At 34.1% G+C, this 15456-nt stretch overlaps 3 protein-coding genes across 3 annotated transcripts; all 3 read left to right on the forward strand.

Moving 5' to 3' along the window:
* Nucleotides 1-295: 295 nt before the first annotated feature.
* LOC111286642 (uncharacterized) lies at nt 296-6754 on the forward strand. Its single transcript, XM_089763296.1, has 6 exons — nt 296-1709; nt 2263-3296; nt 3584-4396; nt 4667-4978; nt 5180-5428; nt 5719-6754. Exons 1-6 carry the CDS (start codon nt 440-442, stop codon nt 6223-6225), a joined length of 4185 nt encoding a protein of 1394 aa, XP_089619422.1. The 5' UTR covers nt 296-439; the 3' UTR covers nt 6226-6754.
* A 1139-nt stretch (nt 6755-7893) lies between these two features.
* Nucleotides 7894-10034, forward strand: LOC111286649 (sugar transport protein 2-like). The gene is made up of 4 exons (XM_022876732.2): nt 7894-8128; nt 8264-8583; nt 8684-9298; nt 9401-10034. The coding sequence occupies exons 1-4, from the start codon at nt 7930-7932 to the stop codon at nt 9899-9901; spliced, it is 1635 nt and encodes a 544-aa protein (XP_022732467.1). The 5' UTR covers nt 7894-7929; the 3' UTR covers nt 9902-10034.
* Nucleotides 10035-12622: 2588 nt separating this feature from the next.
* Nucleotides 12623-15452, forward strand: LOC111286651 (sugar transport protein 2-like). The gene is made up of 4 exons (XM_022876733.2): nt 12623-13166; nt 13419-13738; nt 13847-14473; nt 14706-15452. Exons 1-4 carry the CDS (start codon nt 13031-13033, stop codon nt 15177-15179), a joined length of 1557 nt encoding a protein of 518 aa, XP_022732468.1. The 5' UTR covers nt 12623-13030; the 3' UTR covers nt 15180-15452.
* Nucleotides 15453-15456: the final 4 nt, after the last annotated feature.

Raw genomic sequence — 15456 nt, forward strand, 5'->3', positions numbered from 1 at the left:
ACTATATTTGGCCCCCGGAAACCAAAAAAGTACTTGGGTAATGTTGCAAATACAAGAAAATAAAGGTGACTCGAGTAATTATGTAGAAATCCAAGGTCATATGACTAAAATAGACTGCAATATTAACCGTCACTTCCTCCCATACCTGTTTTCTATTTTGTCCAATATTGTACCATGAATCAAGGGAAGAAGAGAAAAGAAATGGCAGAGGAAGTCCTAAATTGGAGGATCTGACAATTACTAAAAAAAATGAAAACCCCACATCCAAAATCACTCCCTGACCTCTCTTTTACATGTTTTTGTTTTTAATGAATAAAAAGGAAATTGATTTTCATTAGTTGGAAATGCAGGTTTGAGCTGAATTCTTCAGTCATTTTCTTGACATTTGTGTGGGTATAGAGGATTTTTTATACCCAGTTTGTTTGTTAGGAAAATAAAAATGGGTGTTGATGCAAAGGGCATTGGACTTCTTCTCTGGAGAATTATTAGATTTTCTGGAAGTTGTTGCTATAGATTTGTAAGAAAATATCCAGTTGTGTCAGGTCTTTTGATCTTTGTTTTCTTCCTTTACATTTGTTTTCCTTCTGTTTTCTACCTTTTGATGTACTCTTCTCCTATTCTTGTCTGCACTGCTGTTTCCATCCGATTTTATTTGAAAACCAAAAAACCTGATGTCCAATGGATTAAGAAAAAAGACAGTGATGAGAGATCATCTGCTGATGTAAATAGACCGAACGAGACTTTGTTACGAACCCAGAAAAGTGTAAGAAGAAATGCTAGGAAGGAGGTCGTAGAATGGGATAGAAAAGATAGCCCGGAAAGGGACACGCTTTTTCCGACAAATCCTTATAATAGTCTGTCTAGTAAAATTAATTTTCTGGAAGAAAATTCGAAGTTGATCTTCGATGTGAAGGGAAGTTCTAATATGGAACATGGAGAGAGTTCTTCCCAGAATGAGACTGGAGGAAATGATCGAGCATTTGATGACCTGAATCTGCTCTTGGATAAGGAGACATCAAAACCTCATAGTGTCTCCGGTGATAGCTTTCAAGGGCAGTCAGGAAAAGATCCTGATGGTGGTGGTGGCGGTGGCGGTGGTGGCGAGGTAGACATAGAAAGCTTGGAAGAAGGGGAGGATGAGGAGGAAGAAGAGGTGCAGGAAGATGGGAATAATAAGGCTGTTGAATGGACGGAGAATGATCAGAAGAATCTTATGGATCTTGGGTTTTCTGAGTTGGAAAGAAACAAAAGGCTGGAAAGTTTAATAGCCAAACGTAGAGCCAAAAGGATGTTCAAAATAGCAGTTGAGAAAAGCCTGATGGACATGGATAGTGTTCCCCCTACTCAAATTGCTCCCATTCTAATTGTTAAAAACAACATTCTTGGTGTTTCCAGTAATCCCAATGAAGAAGAATTGCAAATGCCTGGTTCTGCCCCTTCCATCTTGTTGCCTACACAGAATCCATTTGACCTACCTTATGATCCACTTGAAGAAAAACCAAATCTTATGGGAGATAGTTTTCACCAAGAATTCATGGCAGCCAACCAAAAGGAAATGCTCTTCTGCAGGCATGAAAGCTTCTGTCGTGGACCTTTGTTTACGTTGGAAACCACTCAAGAACCAAATGATGCTCACTTTAACCCCTATTATGGTACCGAGAGAAGGCTTGCAGAGGGTCCAGCAGTTGCTAGATTCAAAAGGCTGCCAGGTAAGCACAAGATAAAAACTTCAGTATATTTTCCATTGTCAAGATCCCTGTATTTTGTTTTTTGGATAAGCTGTAGATCCTTGTTATTCATAGTTCCTTGCTTTTCTTATCCATAATTGAAGAAAGCTGAAGGTGTTTCATATTAAAACCTGAACCAAAATGTTCATTCAAGTTGACAGGAGAAATATGACAGAATGTTTCTAAGCTTTGAGGCACATAATCAAATTATTTAAGCCATTTTTCTCCCTTCATTCACCTTCCAAGATACAATAGAGCAACTATGAAATTCTGTGGATACCAATTATAAGGAAAGAATTTCCTGAAACTTCGTTAAAAACAAGTACTTAAGAAAATGATTTTAAACTAGAGATAAGGGAATGAATATATTCAGGACAATAATTTTAAAGGTGCAGTTGAACTCCATAGCCTTTAAAACCATCATCTATCAGTATGGCAGTTACTGAATCAATGGAACTATTCCAGATTCTGTCTTTTTCCTTTTGAAGTGTGCTATTTTCTAATGGAATAATTTAACATTTCCCCTTTTCATCAGATAAAGGAGGTCACCACCAGCATAATTCCTCTGGTTTAGGAAGTGATATTGATCTTGTTGAACCACAAGACTCCAATCACAATAAGGCAATGAACTCATCGGAAGGGAAAAACGAAAAGATTACAGAAAGTGAGAATGATAGGATTGAAACAGAAGGAAAGAAGAAGGAAAACACTCATGACCTGGAGCCAGGATTAATTGGAAGTGAAGTCAAAATGGAGACAGATTCAATAAAAAACAATGATTCGTGTGACTCATCTTCATCCGAAGCTAGTGAATCGGTCTTAGATCAAACAAGTAAATCTCCAGAGATACGTACTGATCAAGTGCAAAAGGCCTTTAATCTTTCAATTCCTCCTAAGGGGAGAACTGTGAATAGACTTCCCTACGATTCCAGTCCATCTCCATCTGAAAGGCGTAGGACAACAGAGTTTAATTTATTTTACACTACATATAGGCGACAGTGTCATACTCCAACCTGCTCCATAGCTTCTGACTTGCAAGTTGAGGTCTCAGAAGTTGGTTCACCTCCACTAACAACCGATGGAACAGTTTCATCTGTTGATGGTGATTCAGTTACATATGATGCAGATGTTGATAGGGATATCGCTTCTGACAGTGAAGAACTGTGGGGAGGTTCATTTAACCTATCAAGATCAGAGGCAAATCAAGAAAAACTAAGAGAATTAGATGATATTATTGAAGAGGATTCTGTAAACTTTTCAAGTTTAAACAGGAAACCTGAGGAGCCAATTGCTCCAATCTCTCCATCTGAACAGGAAGCCAAGCAAAATTTGAATAGCACAAGTTCGCTATCTTCAAGAATAGATATACCTGAGAACGGTGCTTCGCATCCAACATATACAAACCTTGAAACTCACGAAGAAGTCAAAAAAATGGATGAAGAAGTTGAGGGATGCAAGACTTTCAATGTTTCTGACACTTTATCACCTGAATCTCCTGGGAAAACCATGCATTTGATGGAGAAGTCAGTGGTTCATTCACCTTCCGAATCTTGTTTCGAGAAGCCAGAGGTCAGTTAGTTATTTCATTTTTGGTAAAATGAAAGCAAAAATAACAATTTGAACTTTGAGTGGTTCAAATGAAATGAGATCAAGTTTTCCCTCCTTGTTTACATACCTAGGCTTACTTTCTTTATTTGCAAATTTATAGAAAATTGAAAATCTATTATCTCATTTATAGATGTTATGACATATTTTTCTAACTTTATTGGCTGATTTCTAGAATACCAGGAAAATGATATTAAACTAACCTATTGCAACTTTTGGCTATCCAACATATATTAATTGAACCTCAACAGAAGCCTACAGAAGAGTTGAACATAATTGGTAATGTGAAGCTGACAACTCAAGGAGATGCTGACACTTTAGACTCGAAATCATCTGAAAATGGAGAGAATGGAGTCCAAATATTGATTGAACCTCCAGCTTTAGGGGAGATGAGAAAACCAGCTGAGGCAATCAACTTAGATTCCAGCGAGCACAGGCATGGCAATTTAGAAACATCTTATGAGTCAAAAAGAATTATGGAATCTGAAGAGGAGACGCAGGAAAGTCAACCTTCAAAGTATATTGAAGAAGACACTCATAACCTAACGGAGCATGACACTGGGGATGCACCAAATGCAGTTCAAAGCAGAGAACAACCTTCAAAGAATATTGAAGAAGATACTCAAAACTTAACTGAGCATAACACTGAGGATGCACCGAATGCAGTTCAAAGCAGAGACGACTTGAAGTCTGTTCCATATAATATGGTTGATCAAAATGTTGCCGAGGATAATGTTTCTGGAGTGAAACAAAGATTTGGTGGTCCTATTGCAATGACTCTAAATCGAAGATTGGTGATTGAACAAATTTCTATCGACTCATATTCATCTCCAAGGTCTGTGTTACCACAAAACATCCTGGAAGATCAAATACCTATATCAGATGTTGAGCAACGAACACAAACAGATATGCCACATTCTGTCGTGGAAGACATAGCAAGTGACAATTTAGCAGAGGACCAACCACATGAAAACTTAGATTTTAACATGCCCCTAATTGCACAGCAATTGGTTGAGAATTCTGCTGATCACTCATCCATTAATTGCAGTATTGGAACATTGGAGGTCAGTATGACAGCATCAGTAACTCATCTTCAACTTTTATTACATTTAACAGATCTTGAAATCATATAGATGTTTGAGGCTTATGAATTCAAGTGTGGAAACAAGTTCATAAAATGGAGTACAAGTTCCTTCATTTTGAAGTACTTTTGCCATTTCTTTTGTGGCAACCACCCCCATTCTTGCCCCTCACCCCGTGTGTGATTGTGCGTGGAAACTTAAAGCACACCTTTGAGCATGTTTTGACTCACATATTTACCTAATCTTGAACAGGGATCATCTAACATGATAGAGAAGAGTACTAATGATAGCACTGCCCATAATATGAATGAACTTGTGTTAGAAGACACACATGACAAGGAAGATTCTTCTATAAAATCCAGTGAAGTTGAATCAGAAACGTTGATGAGTTTAAAGGATGCTAAAGAATTATCAAAACCATCCAGTGAAAGTAGTCCTGGTTCTATTGAGCATCTTGAAGGAGGATCAGAAAATCTGATCGAATATGACACTGGAATTGATCCATCAAAATCAGAAGAGGAAAATGCTAAATCAAATGATCCTAAAACAATGGCGAGAGAAGAGGTAATCCCACCACTTAATTTTGGCAAAAGATCTCTATACTTGCTTCATTCAGTTTCATTCAGTTGTCACTGAATTACAACAACAATACAGTATCCTTTCAGCTTTTGAATTAGTCATTTTTAGCACTAGGTTATTGTTTCTCATTTATGCTTCTTATTCATGAAATGTCCTCGGTGCATCTTTTTGTAATAAATTGTACAGGAACCAACAAATTCTCCAAGGAAGGTCATTGAGGAAGGCAACATTGTCATAAATATTAATAATTCAGAAGTCAATGAGAAGGAAGAAGGGAAGAACTTGACAACCGATGAAGGTGAATCCCAATTCTCAATCCGACCGGAGGACATCAATGGACCTGAAAAATCAAATGAACATGAATCTGATGTGCTCAAAACAGAAGCAAATGAAGGCGGTAATACAAGCATTCCTGCAACTGCAAGAGAAGAAGAGGTAATATAATATTATAAAGTAAAACATCCATATTTTTAAAAGAACTACCAATTCAAAAGCACCACTGACATAACAAATAGCTGTGAACTATTGAATTTGTTGTTGTCTGGAAGACTCCTATCTGCTCCTTCACGAAGAACAGTTTCCGTTATACTTCTGATTATGTTTTGCCTACAGTTAATTTCACACAGCTATGCTTCCTTCTACTGTTTTCCTAGCTATTTTGAAAATTTCCACACGTACCGCATTTATAATAGTCTTTACTTACATTAAGCTGGAACCTTTCTCAGAAGTCTACAGCAGAAGTTAATGGCATTGGCGACGTGAATGACTCATTAGCTGATAATTTAACCGACAAAGAGATCTTGAACCATGTTCTTGACGGTGAAGGTGAGCCCCAAACATCAAGTAGACAAGAGGCTGTCATAGAACCATCAAAGACCACCGGGGCAACTAGTGCCGGATCTGTTGAAGATACTGAACATGAATCCAAAAGATTAACCGAAGCTGAATTCAATGCTGGCCTATCAACTTCAGCAGGAGAAAGTAACAGCAGCTTGAATAACATTAAAAATGGTGAAGAGATACAAAATTTGACAGGTCAAGAAGGTGTATCAGATGCACCACATTCAGGTGAGGATAATCTCAAGGCCATTGAAAGCATCTCAGCTGTAGGTAATAGCACGACGAGTACATTAATCGACCATAAGATTGCAGAGGAAGCATCAAAACCAACAGAATCTGAAGTCAAGGCTGTCAACACTGAGGAAAATGATAGCAATGCAGCGGCAAAATAAGGCAGTATTCGTAATATTGGCTAATCTATGAACCATCAGTTTGGAGGCAGCATCATCAGCTATGGTGAGCTACTTTCAAAAGCTGAAACTCTTCCATCCTTGAATCAATCTAGCAATCAGCTGCAGTAATCTTGAACATATCAATTTCGACAATACTAGGTTACATAAAGTAGAACTGCAGATAGTCAAATTAAAATACTAATTAACCCATTTATTTTGAAGTTAATGTTCTAGTTTCATTGCATCATGCACTGGATGCTACAGTTCAGAAGAAGATATTGTAAATTTCTTCTTCATTTTACCCAAGCAACACCTGAGCTCTCTCCACCGTGACAATGCCACTATATGTAGCTTGACTGGAGAGCTTGAAAAGTTACTTAGCCCACTGTGCCTGTAGATTCTCCATTTCTGCTTTTAAGTTTGATGTACCTGTGCTTTGATTAAAAGTTAATATATTAAAACAGTATGATGTATTTTGTACATTGAAAAGTTGATATTTGAATTTTGAACAGTATGTGTACTATTTCACAAAAGTCATTGCAACTCGTGAACCTGTAATGTTGGTGTCTTACCAAAACATTGCCTAATTACATCTTAAATGTTGGTCCTCAAAAATCTTTGGCAGTCTTCCAATTTTTTGAACCAAAGGAAATACAAAAGCATACTACCTATACCTTACATATAAACAATTGTTAATCTTAAATTAATTGAAATTAACAAAAATTACAGCTACAACAACGAAGTAATTGTGTTGGTAAATAGATTAAAACATAGTTTTCTGGCATATATATTTTATTAATCTTCAAATATAATTTTAAAACTATAATTTGACCTTTTAATTAGGGTTGTGCAATCATACCAGCATTAATGTATTGAATTTTATTAGAACTAAAGTTGTACTTGCACTAATTACCTTTAAATAAAAAATTAGTTTTGCATTTAAAACAATTAATTACAATTTCTACCCAAATATTATGTTTAATTAGAAGTCTTCAGAACTTGTTAAAAAGGAATTGAACTTCTAGTCAAATTAACTCATCCTTTTTCAAAATAAATAAATAAATAAATAAATAATAATAATAATAATAGTATGTACATATAGTAGACAACAAAAAAACTAAAATTAATAGTACATATATAGTAGAAATAATCAAAGAGATATCCTCGTTAAAAAGGAAGTGAACTTGTAATCAAACTCATCCTTTTAATTTTTTTGTTGCTTTTGATACATTGATGTAAAACTTTTTAATCTTACAAGTAGGATTAAAAGACGATTACATATATTTTTTTTAATTTTTTAATTATGTTATAAAATATACGTGTCATCTTACTAATTTACAGTAAAAATCAGTGGATGTAATAATTTTTTATTTTTATAATAACAAGAATTAATTAATACTATATAATAAAAATATTTTTATTGTCAAATTAGAAATAAAGTATTGCAATAAGTAATAAGAACCAATTAAATTATTAGAGTTTGAAAAGGATTTAGAGTCAATTAATCTTTGAAACGTACTCGAACTTAAATCCTATTCAGATAGAATTAAAGTCTAGTCAGCTTGCAAGGTTACAATAGGATCAGGACACGAGTAAAACCAACAACTATAAATATAGAGCTCTATCACCCCTATTTTGCATGTTCTTTCATAAGCTGATTCTTCTGTTCCTTTGAGAGCCTGTGACAGTTTTAATTCTTAAAACATGCCGGATGCTGCATTTGCTGATTCCTTCCACGGAGGCGGAGGCCACTTATCCTCTAAGATTACGGGGAAAGTCGCTCTTTGCACTTCCATAGCATCCTTTGGTGGCTTCTTCTCCAGGGTCACGTGGAAAGTCTTTCTTTGCTCCGTCATAGCATCCTTGGGTGGCTTATTGTTTGGCTATGACATAGGAATTTCAGGTATGCTTGCTACAATCTCCAACGTAATTAGTTTTTATCATATTTTGATTCACCATGATTAAAGATTACTGATCTAAAAAACCCTTTGTTTTGGTTCACATGGAATATTATTAATGCATGGCATTATGTTTATAGGGGGAGTAACATCAATGGACGATTTCCTCATGAAGTTCTTCCCGAGAGTTTACTCCAAGAAGCATCAAGCAAAAGAGAACAACTACTGCAAATTTAACGACGCTTACCTTCAGCTCTTCACGTCCTCTCTCTACTTGGCAGCCATTGCCGCTAGTTTTGTAGCATCCTTCTTTTCTAGGAAGTGTGGTCGAAAACTCACTATCACATTATCCTCTGTCTTTTTTCTTATTGGTGCCATTGTAAATTTTTCTGCCAAGAACCTCGGCGTGTTGATTGTTGGAAGGATCTTTCTCGGGTGGGGTCTTGGATTCGGTAACCAGGTCAGTAACAATCATCAAATTTCCTATATATATAGAAATTGATAGAATAAATTTAGTAATAAAATTGTATTATTTGCTAACTATATATGAAACAAAACAGACAATACCATTGTTCATATCAGAAATTGCACCAGCAGAGTACAGAGGAGGACTGAATATTTTGTTCCAGTTGTTGATCACGGTTGGCATCCTGGTTGCAAATCTCATTAATTATTGGAACTCTGATTGGAGGTATTCTTTGGGTGGTGCTGCTGTGCCGGCTTTACTTCTCCTTGTTTGCTCTTTCATAATTGTGGATTCCCCATCCAGTCTTATAGAAAGAGGGAAGAAAGAAGAAGGTCTAAATACTCTAAAGAAAATCAGGGGTGTAGATGATGTGGAAAGAGAGTTTGAAGAAATCGTTCAAGCCACTGAAGTTGCCAATAGAGTTAAACACCCTTACTTGGAATTGCTCATGAATAGGAATAACTGGCCTCCACTCTTTTCTTCCGTGGCTATTCATATCTTCCAACAGTTTACAGGAATGAATGTGATCATGTTTTATGCTCCGGTGCTCTTTCAAACCATGGGGTTTGGGGGAAAAGCTGCGTTATTGTCAGCTGCCATCACTGGTGTAGTGAATTGCTTGTCCACCGTTGTTTCTATTTTCAGTGTGGATAAAGTTGGAAGAAGATGGCTGCTCGTTGCTGGAGCTCTAACCATGTTGCTTGGCCAGGTCAGTTAATGATCCATTAAAGTAAGAGATTATGATTTTCAATAATATTGCTAACAAAGATTATGAAATTGATTCTTTTCTTTTCTTTCTTTTTTTTTGCAGTGTGTTGTTGGGGGAATTTTGCATGTGAAATTAAAATCAACAAACGCAGTATCTCATGGAATTTCCATAGTTGTGGTGATCTTCATCTGCCTGTTCGTAAGTGCATTTGCATGGTCGTGGGGTCCCCTTGGATGGCTAGTAGCGAGTGAAACATTCCCACTGGAGACTCGAAACGCCGGTTATTTCTGTGCCGTCGCCATCAACATGCTCTGCACCTTCATCATTGCTCAAACATTCCTAACCATGCTTTGCAGTATGCATTCCTCTCTCTTCTTCTTCTTTGCTGCGTGGCTCCTCGCAATGACCGTCTCAGTTTATACCATGCTCCCTGAAACAAAGGGCATCCTAATTGATGAAATGGCTGAAAAAGCATGGAAGCAACACTGGTTTTGGAAAAGGTTTTATCACAAAGCTACTGGTAACTTTGAACAGATGGAAGCGAAATATGCCCAAACAAAGGAAGTTGAGCTTGAAAAGAACAGCCAAAGCCCGGTTGCTTAAACATTTACTTTGACATATATCTTCAATTCATGTTCTGGTTGTATTTTTGTTTCTTTTATTAAAAAAAAAAAAACTATAGTTTATATGTTATTTCCAAAAAAAAAAAAAAAAGAAATCATTTGGGTTTGTTTTCTTTCTATTACTTAATAAGTTGTTTACTTATAAGTTGCCCTTCCTCGAGCTTTTAATGGTGTGTTTTGCACCATTATGCCGGGGTTAAGTTTTTTTGCACTCCTTAAACGTTGCGTTTTGCGCGTCTATAAATAATAAAAAGTTTTTCTAATTTTATATTTCACATTCCTGTCTCTCTATTTCTAATATTAAAAACTCTCTCCCTCTCTGTAACAAATCAGCCGAAATTTATTACAGATCCAAATTCCGACTGTTTTCGTCGCTGCTGCCATGTTTTTCGCCGTCGGTCGCCACTCGTTGGAAGCGGTCTCTCATCAAAAGTCACTCAAATCCTCCTTTTGTACTCATCTTTTCACTTTTCCAGCTAATTTTTCTAAAAACCCAATAGATTGTTCTAAATCATAACCCACAATCTGCGACCTTCCTCAAAAAACCCATCTCTACCGTTCAAAATGTCTTCAACTCCTAGGATGTTCTTTGTCTAAACCCTACCTCCCTCATCGCCAAATTAGATGTCCTGAAACCCCTAAAAAATCTCAAATCGAAACCTCTTTTTGATTTTTGTTTTTATTGTGTGCTTTTTGTGTGACTTCCTCTTGATGAGGACGATGTTGTTTTTTATTGTTTTTCTTTTTTTTATTTTATTTTAGAGTAGGTTGTAGATTTTTTTTTTGCAGATTTATTTTTTTCAAATCTGATTTACGGATCTGATTTTTTTGTTTGATGAGGATTTTTTTTTTATTTTTTTCCTTTTTTTTTTCCTGGATAGGTCGTAGGTTCTGATTTTTTTAACAAATTGTTTTTTTTCCGGATCTGATTTGCAAGGCTGTTTGTTTTTTTGTTTTTAATTTTCATATATTTTGATTTTTTATTATGTTATATTTTTTCTTTTAATTAAAAGATGAAATAGTAATTTAATAATATTAAAAATGATACAATTGTGCTAAAATAATTAGTATAAAAAAACTATGCTTTAAAGGAGAGTTTAAAAATATAGCTATTAAATATCATAATTAGTATTGCATACATGAACTAATAATTTTTTATAAAAAAAAAAAAGAAAAAAAATCACATAACTTTAAAAAATTATGAACTTAGATAAATAAATAAAAGGGAAATAAAAATAAAAGAAAATATTAACTAATAGTATATGCGCAAAATATATAGCAATTTGAACATTTTTAATTATTATTTTATCAATACAAAAAAATTGTTTTAACAAAAAATAGAATGAGATAATAATAAATCTCAGCAAACTTTGAAAAAAAAAAACACTTTAATCGGAACAATCTAAAAATTTTAGTTATCATAATCGGATTGAATCATCGGTTCAATCAATTGAATCGGTAAATCAAAGTTAAAATTGATTCGATTTTATAATTAGATCAATTTTACTATTAAACATTTTTAAACTATTATGTAATAAATTAATAAATCAGGTGATTTTTGTTAAATCAGATTAATTCAATATCAACTAATAAATTTAGATAAAATATAAAAAAATCTTTTTAAAAATAATCTAATTAAACTTTTATATCATTATTTCATATAAATAAATCTCTCAACTATTATTTTTTACTATGCAAAACTTTTGCATCTCATAAATTAATGATATGTGGACATATTTTGAAATATATAAATAATGATATTGTAAAAAAATTAGATATATGTAAAAATAAATAATTTAAAAAATGATCTAATAAAAAATTGTATTAATTGATACCGTAAGTAAAAATAATTATAAAAATAAAAATATATAAAATTAATAAAAAAATAAAATATTAATAAAAATGATTAATTATTTGATCATAATCGAAAATAATTAATAAGTATTCTTTATTATTATATAAAGAATAATTATTATTCATTAATAAATATAAATAATAATTATTATTTATAATTATTTATTAGTTATTATTTATTATATTTATTAAAATATAAATATTATTTCTAACTATTAAGATATAAAATATGATTTTAATAAAATATTAAGTAATTTCATTTCTAATTAGTAATTAATTGTTCTATGAATTTTATATTTTAAAATTTGTAGTTTGTGGTTAAATTATTAAATTATAACTTGAGCAAAAATTTTAAAATATTTATATTTTTTATAATATTTTTTATTAAATTGATAATTGATCCGATTGACTCGATGATTGAATCATTAATCGAATGACTTAAATTTTAAATAATTTAATATTTGATGTAGTTACGATAACTATGAGTAAAAGTATTATTAACTTATTAAATTTATCATAAAAGTGGGAAGTGGGCAAACTATAAATTTTAGAGGGACCAAAAGTATTCTCCCCTCTTTTTAAATGTGAAATTTAGATTAAAACTTTAAGAAGCCATGGGATTAAGGTCCAATTAGGAATATAAATCAAAGAAGCCAAACTATTATTTTTTTCCATTTTTTTAAATGTGAAAGATTAAGGATTAATGAAACTTTAAGAAGCCAAAGGGAGGCCACAGTCAAATTAATCATATAAATCCAAAAATAAAAGAGATCAAAATTGAACATACAAGTGAGAAATTGGCAAAGTATAAAATTTAAGGGGCCAAAACAATATATTCCCCTTTCTTAAAACAAGCAAGATTAAAAATTAATAGAACTCTAAGAAGCCAAAGGATAGGTCTCCGCCAGCTCCCCTAGAATTCAGCCCCAAGTAGTGAAAACTAAAGTTCCTGATAATCATCATTTAGTAGAGTTTGTTATCTACTAGAGTTTGTTAAGATTTGAAGTCAGCAAAAAATCTGATAGTTTATAGTTTCAAATTGGATATATTTACAATTTATCGTTATTATCCGATTGGATTGATTCTGTACTAACTAATTATATATATATATATATATATATATATATCCCGGAATGATTTTCATTTTATTTGCTTTGGTTGTTGGCTGAAGTTGAATATCTCTGCAATTTCCCTTAGAATTCTCCTGCTCCTTGAAACCCTTTGTTAAAGGTCTAGTTTTCAGTACTTTTCCACAATGCCGGGTGGCATGGTCATGGCTGATTCTGGTGGCGGTCAGGAATTCCCCGCTAAGCTCACTTGGCAAGTGCTTGTTTGCACCACCATAGCTGCATTTGGTGGCTTCATGTTTGGCTATGATATTGGAATTTCAGGTACATGGTTTCGTTTGAACTTGGACGTAAATTACAGTAACAGATCAAATGCTGTTTCATTTAATCAATAAACCAACAACGTGATATAGAATATTGGATCTTAATCGCTTTTAATGTCAAACCAAAAAAATAAAACAAAATAAACTTATGATTGATTTCTTAATGAATGCAACATCGACATGACTTTGATAGGTTTTAAACATTGTACACAGATTTCCATTTATTAAGATTTTGTTGTGACTATATATACAGGGGGAGTAACATCAATGGACGATTTCCTTTTAAAGTTTTTCCCGAATGTTTACACTAAAAAGCACCACGTGAAAGAAAACAACTACTGCAAATTCGATGACGTTTATCTTCAACTCTTCACGTCCTCCCTCTACCTCGCTGCCATCGTTGCCAGCGGTCTTGCATCCGTCTTTTGCAGGAGTTATGGTCGAAAACTAACAATGCAAGTTGCCTCTGTCTTCTTTTTCTTTGGAGCCCTTTTCAACGTTGGAGCCTTGAACCTCCCTATGTTGATTATTGGAAGGCTTTTTCTTGGGGCTGGTGTCGGAGCCGGTAACCAGGTAAAGCCATCAAGGCCTCAAACCTCATCAAATATCAATCCTTTCAGCACGTACATACATACATATATATATATATATATATTATAATTAATCTCATGGTTCAAACAGGCAGTACCACTATTCATATCTGAAATTGCACCAGCAAAATATAGAGGAGGACTCAATATTTGCTTTCAGTTGCTCATCACTGTTGGCATCCTGGTTGCAAATCTGGTCAATTATTTCACTGCAAATATAAAAAAATATGGTTGGAGGCTTTCTTTGGGTGGTGCTGCTGTACCAGCCGTAATTCTCCTTGCTGGCTCTCTCATAATTGTGGAGACCCCCGCAAGTCTGATAGAAAGAGGAAAGAAAGAAGAAGGTTTAAAAACTCTAAAGAAAATCAGGGGTGTAGATAATGTTGAGAAAGAGTTTGAAGAAATCATTCGAGCAACTGAATTTGCCAATAGGATTAAGCACCCTTACAGGGAAGTATTGAAGCGGCCTACTATTCCTCCATTGATTTGTGGCACCATTATTCATATTTTCCAGCAGTTTACAGGGATCAATGTGGTCATGTTTTATGCTCCGGTGTTGTTTCAAACTATGGGATTTGGGTCCGATGCGTCGCTTTTATCGGCTGTGATCACCGGTACTGTCAATTCATTGTCTACACTTATTGCTATCTTCAGTGTAGATAAAGCTGGAAGGAAAAAACTACTCATTTATGGAGCTCTGATCATGGTGGCTGCACAGGTGATGTTTTAAATTATTTAATCTATTCACTATTATGAAAAAAATTAAGGGTCCACTTTGATTCAATGGCTGATCAAGGGTTCAATTTACTACAAAAAGTTGATAGAAATTTTAGTGCATAGACTTCTTTATATAACTCAGAAAGAAAACAAAGATTATGGTTAAAGATAGGCTTTTTTTAGTTATTCAAAGCTTTCAAACAAATTAAGATTATGATTTCCTTGTTTTGCAGTGCATAATTGGGGGAATTCTGCTTCAGTATTTGAAATCAACAAACAAAGTATCTGGTACCATAGCCAAACTTGTGGTGGTTTTGATCTGCGTATTTGTAAATGGATTTGCATGGTCATGGGGTCCATTGGGGTGGCTAATATCAAGTGAAATCTTCCCACTGGAGACTCGAAATGCCGGTTATTTCTTTTCCGTTGCCACCAATATGCTCTGCACTTTCATTATAGCTCAAGCATTCCTGACCATGCTTTGCCATATGCGAGCTTACATCTTCTTCTTCTTCGCTGCCTGGCTTGTCACAATGACCGTTTCAGTCATAGCCATGCTCCCTGAGACAAAGGGTATCCCAATTGATGAAATGCTTGAAAAAGCATGGATGCAGCACTGGTTTTGGAAAAGGTTTTACAAGTCAGCTGACATTGAAAAACCAAAACAATCAGTCCAGCTTCAGCAAAAGGAAAAGCCAATCGGTTGAATCATTTGTATACCTTTCAATTCATGTTCTGCCAATATATTATATATATATGTATTTGGTTTCTAGTATTTGTATTTCATAATAAGATAGGTAAGGGAGAGACAATTGAGAAAGCCATAGATAAGTCTTTATTCTTTAGACATTATGTCATCTGTAGTTTTGTTTTTCTTTGACTTTCAGAATTGAAAGGCTTCAAGAAATTTATTTCATAGTCTTGCTTTCTATTTGCATTGGCTTCGTTAGCATATTTGTTATAGTATCTTTTACTCTTCACTCG

Source organism: Durio zibethinus, chromosome 6 (assembly GCF_047325235.1).
Source record: "Durio zibethinus cultivar Kanyao isolate XHJ-2024 chromosome 6, ASM4732523v1, whole genome shotgun sequence".
In the NCBI taxonomy this organism is placed as follows: Eukaryota; Viridiplantae; Streptophyta; class Magnoliopsida; order Malvales; family Malvaceae; genus Durio; species Durio zibethinus.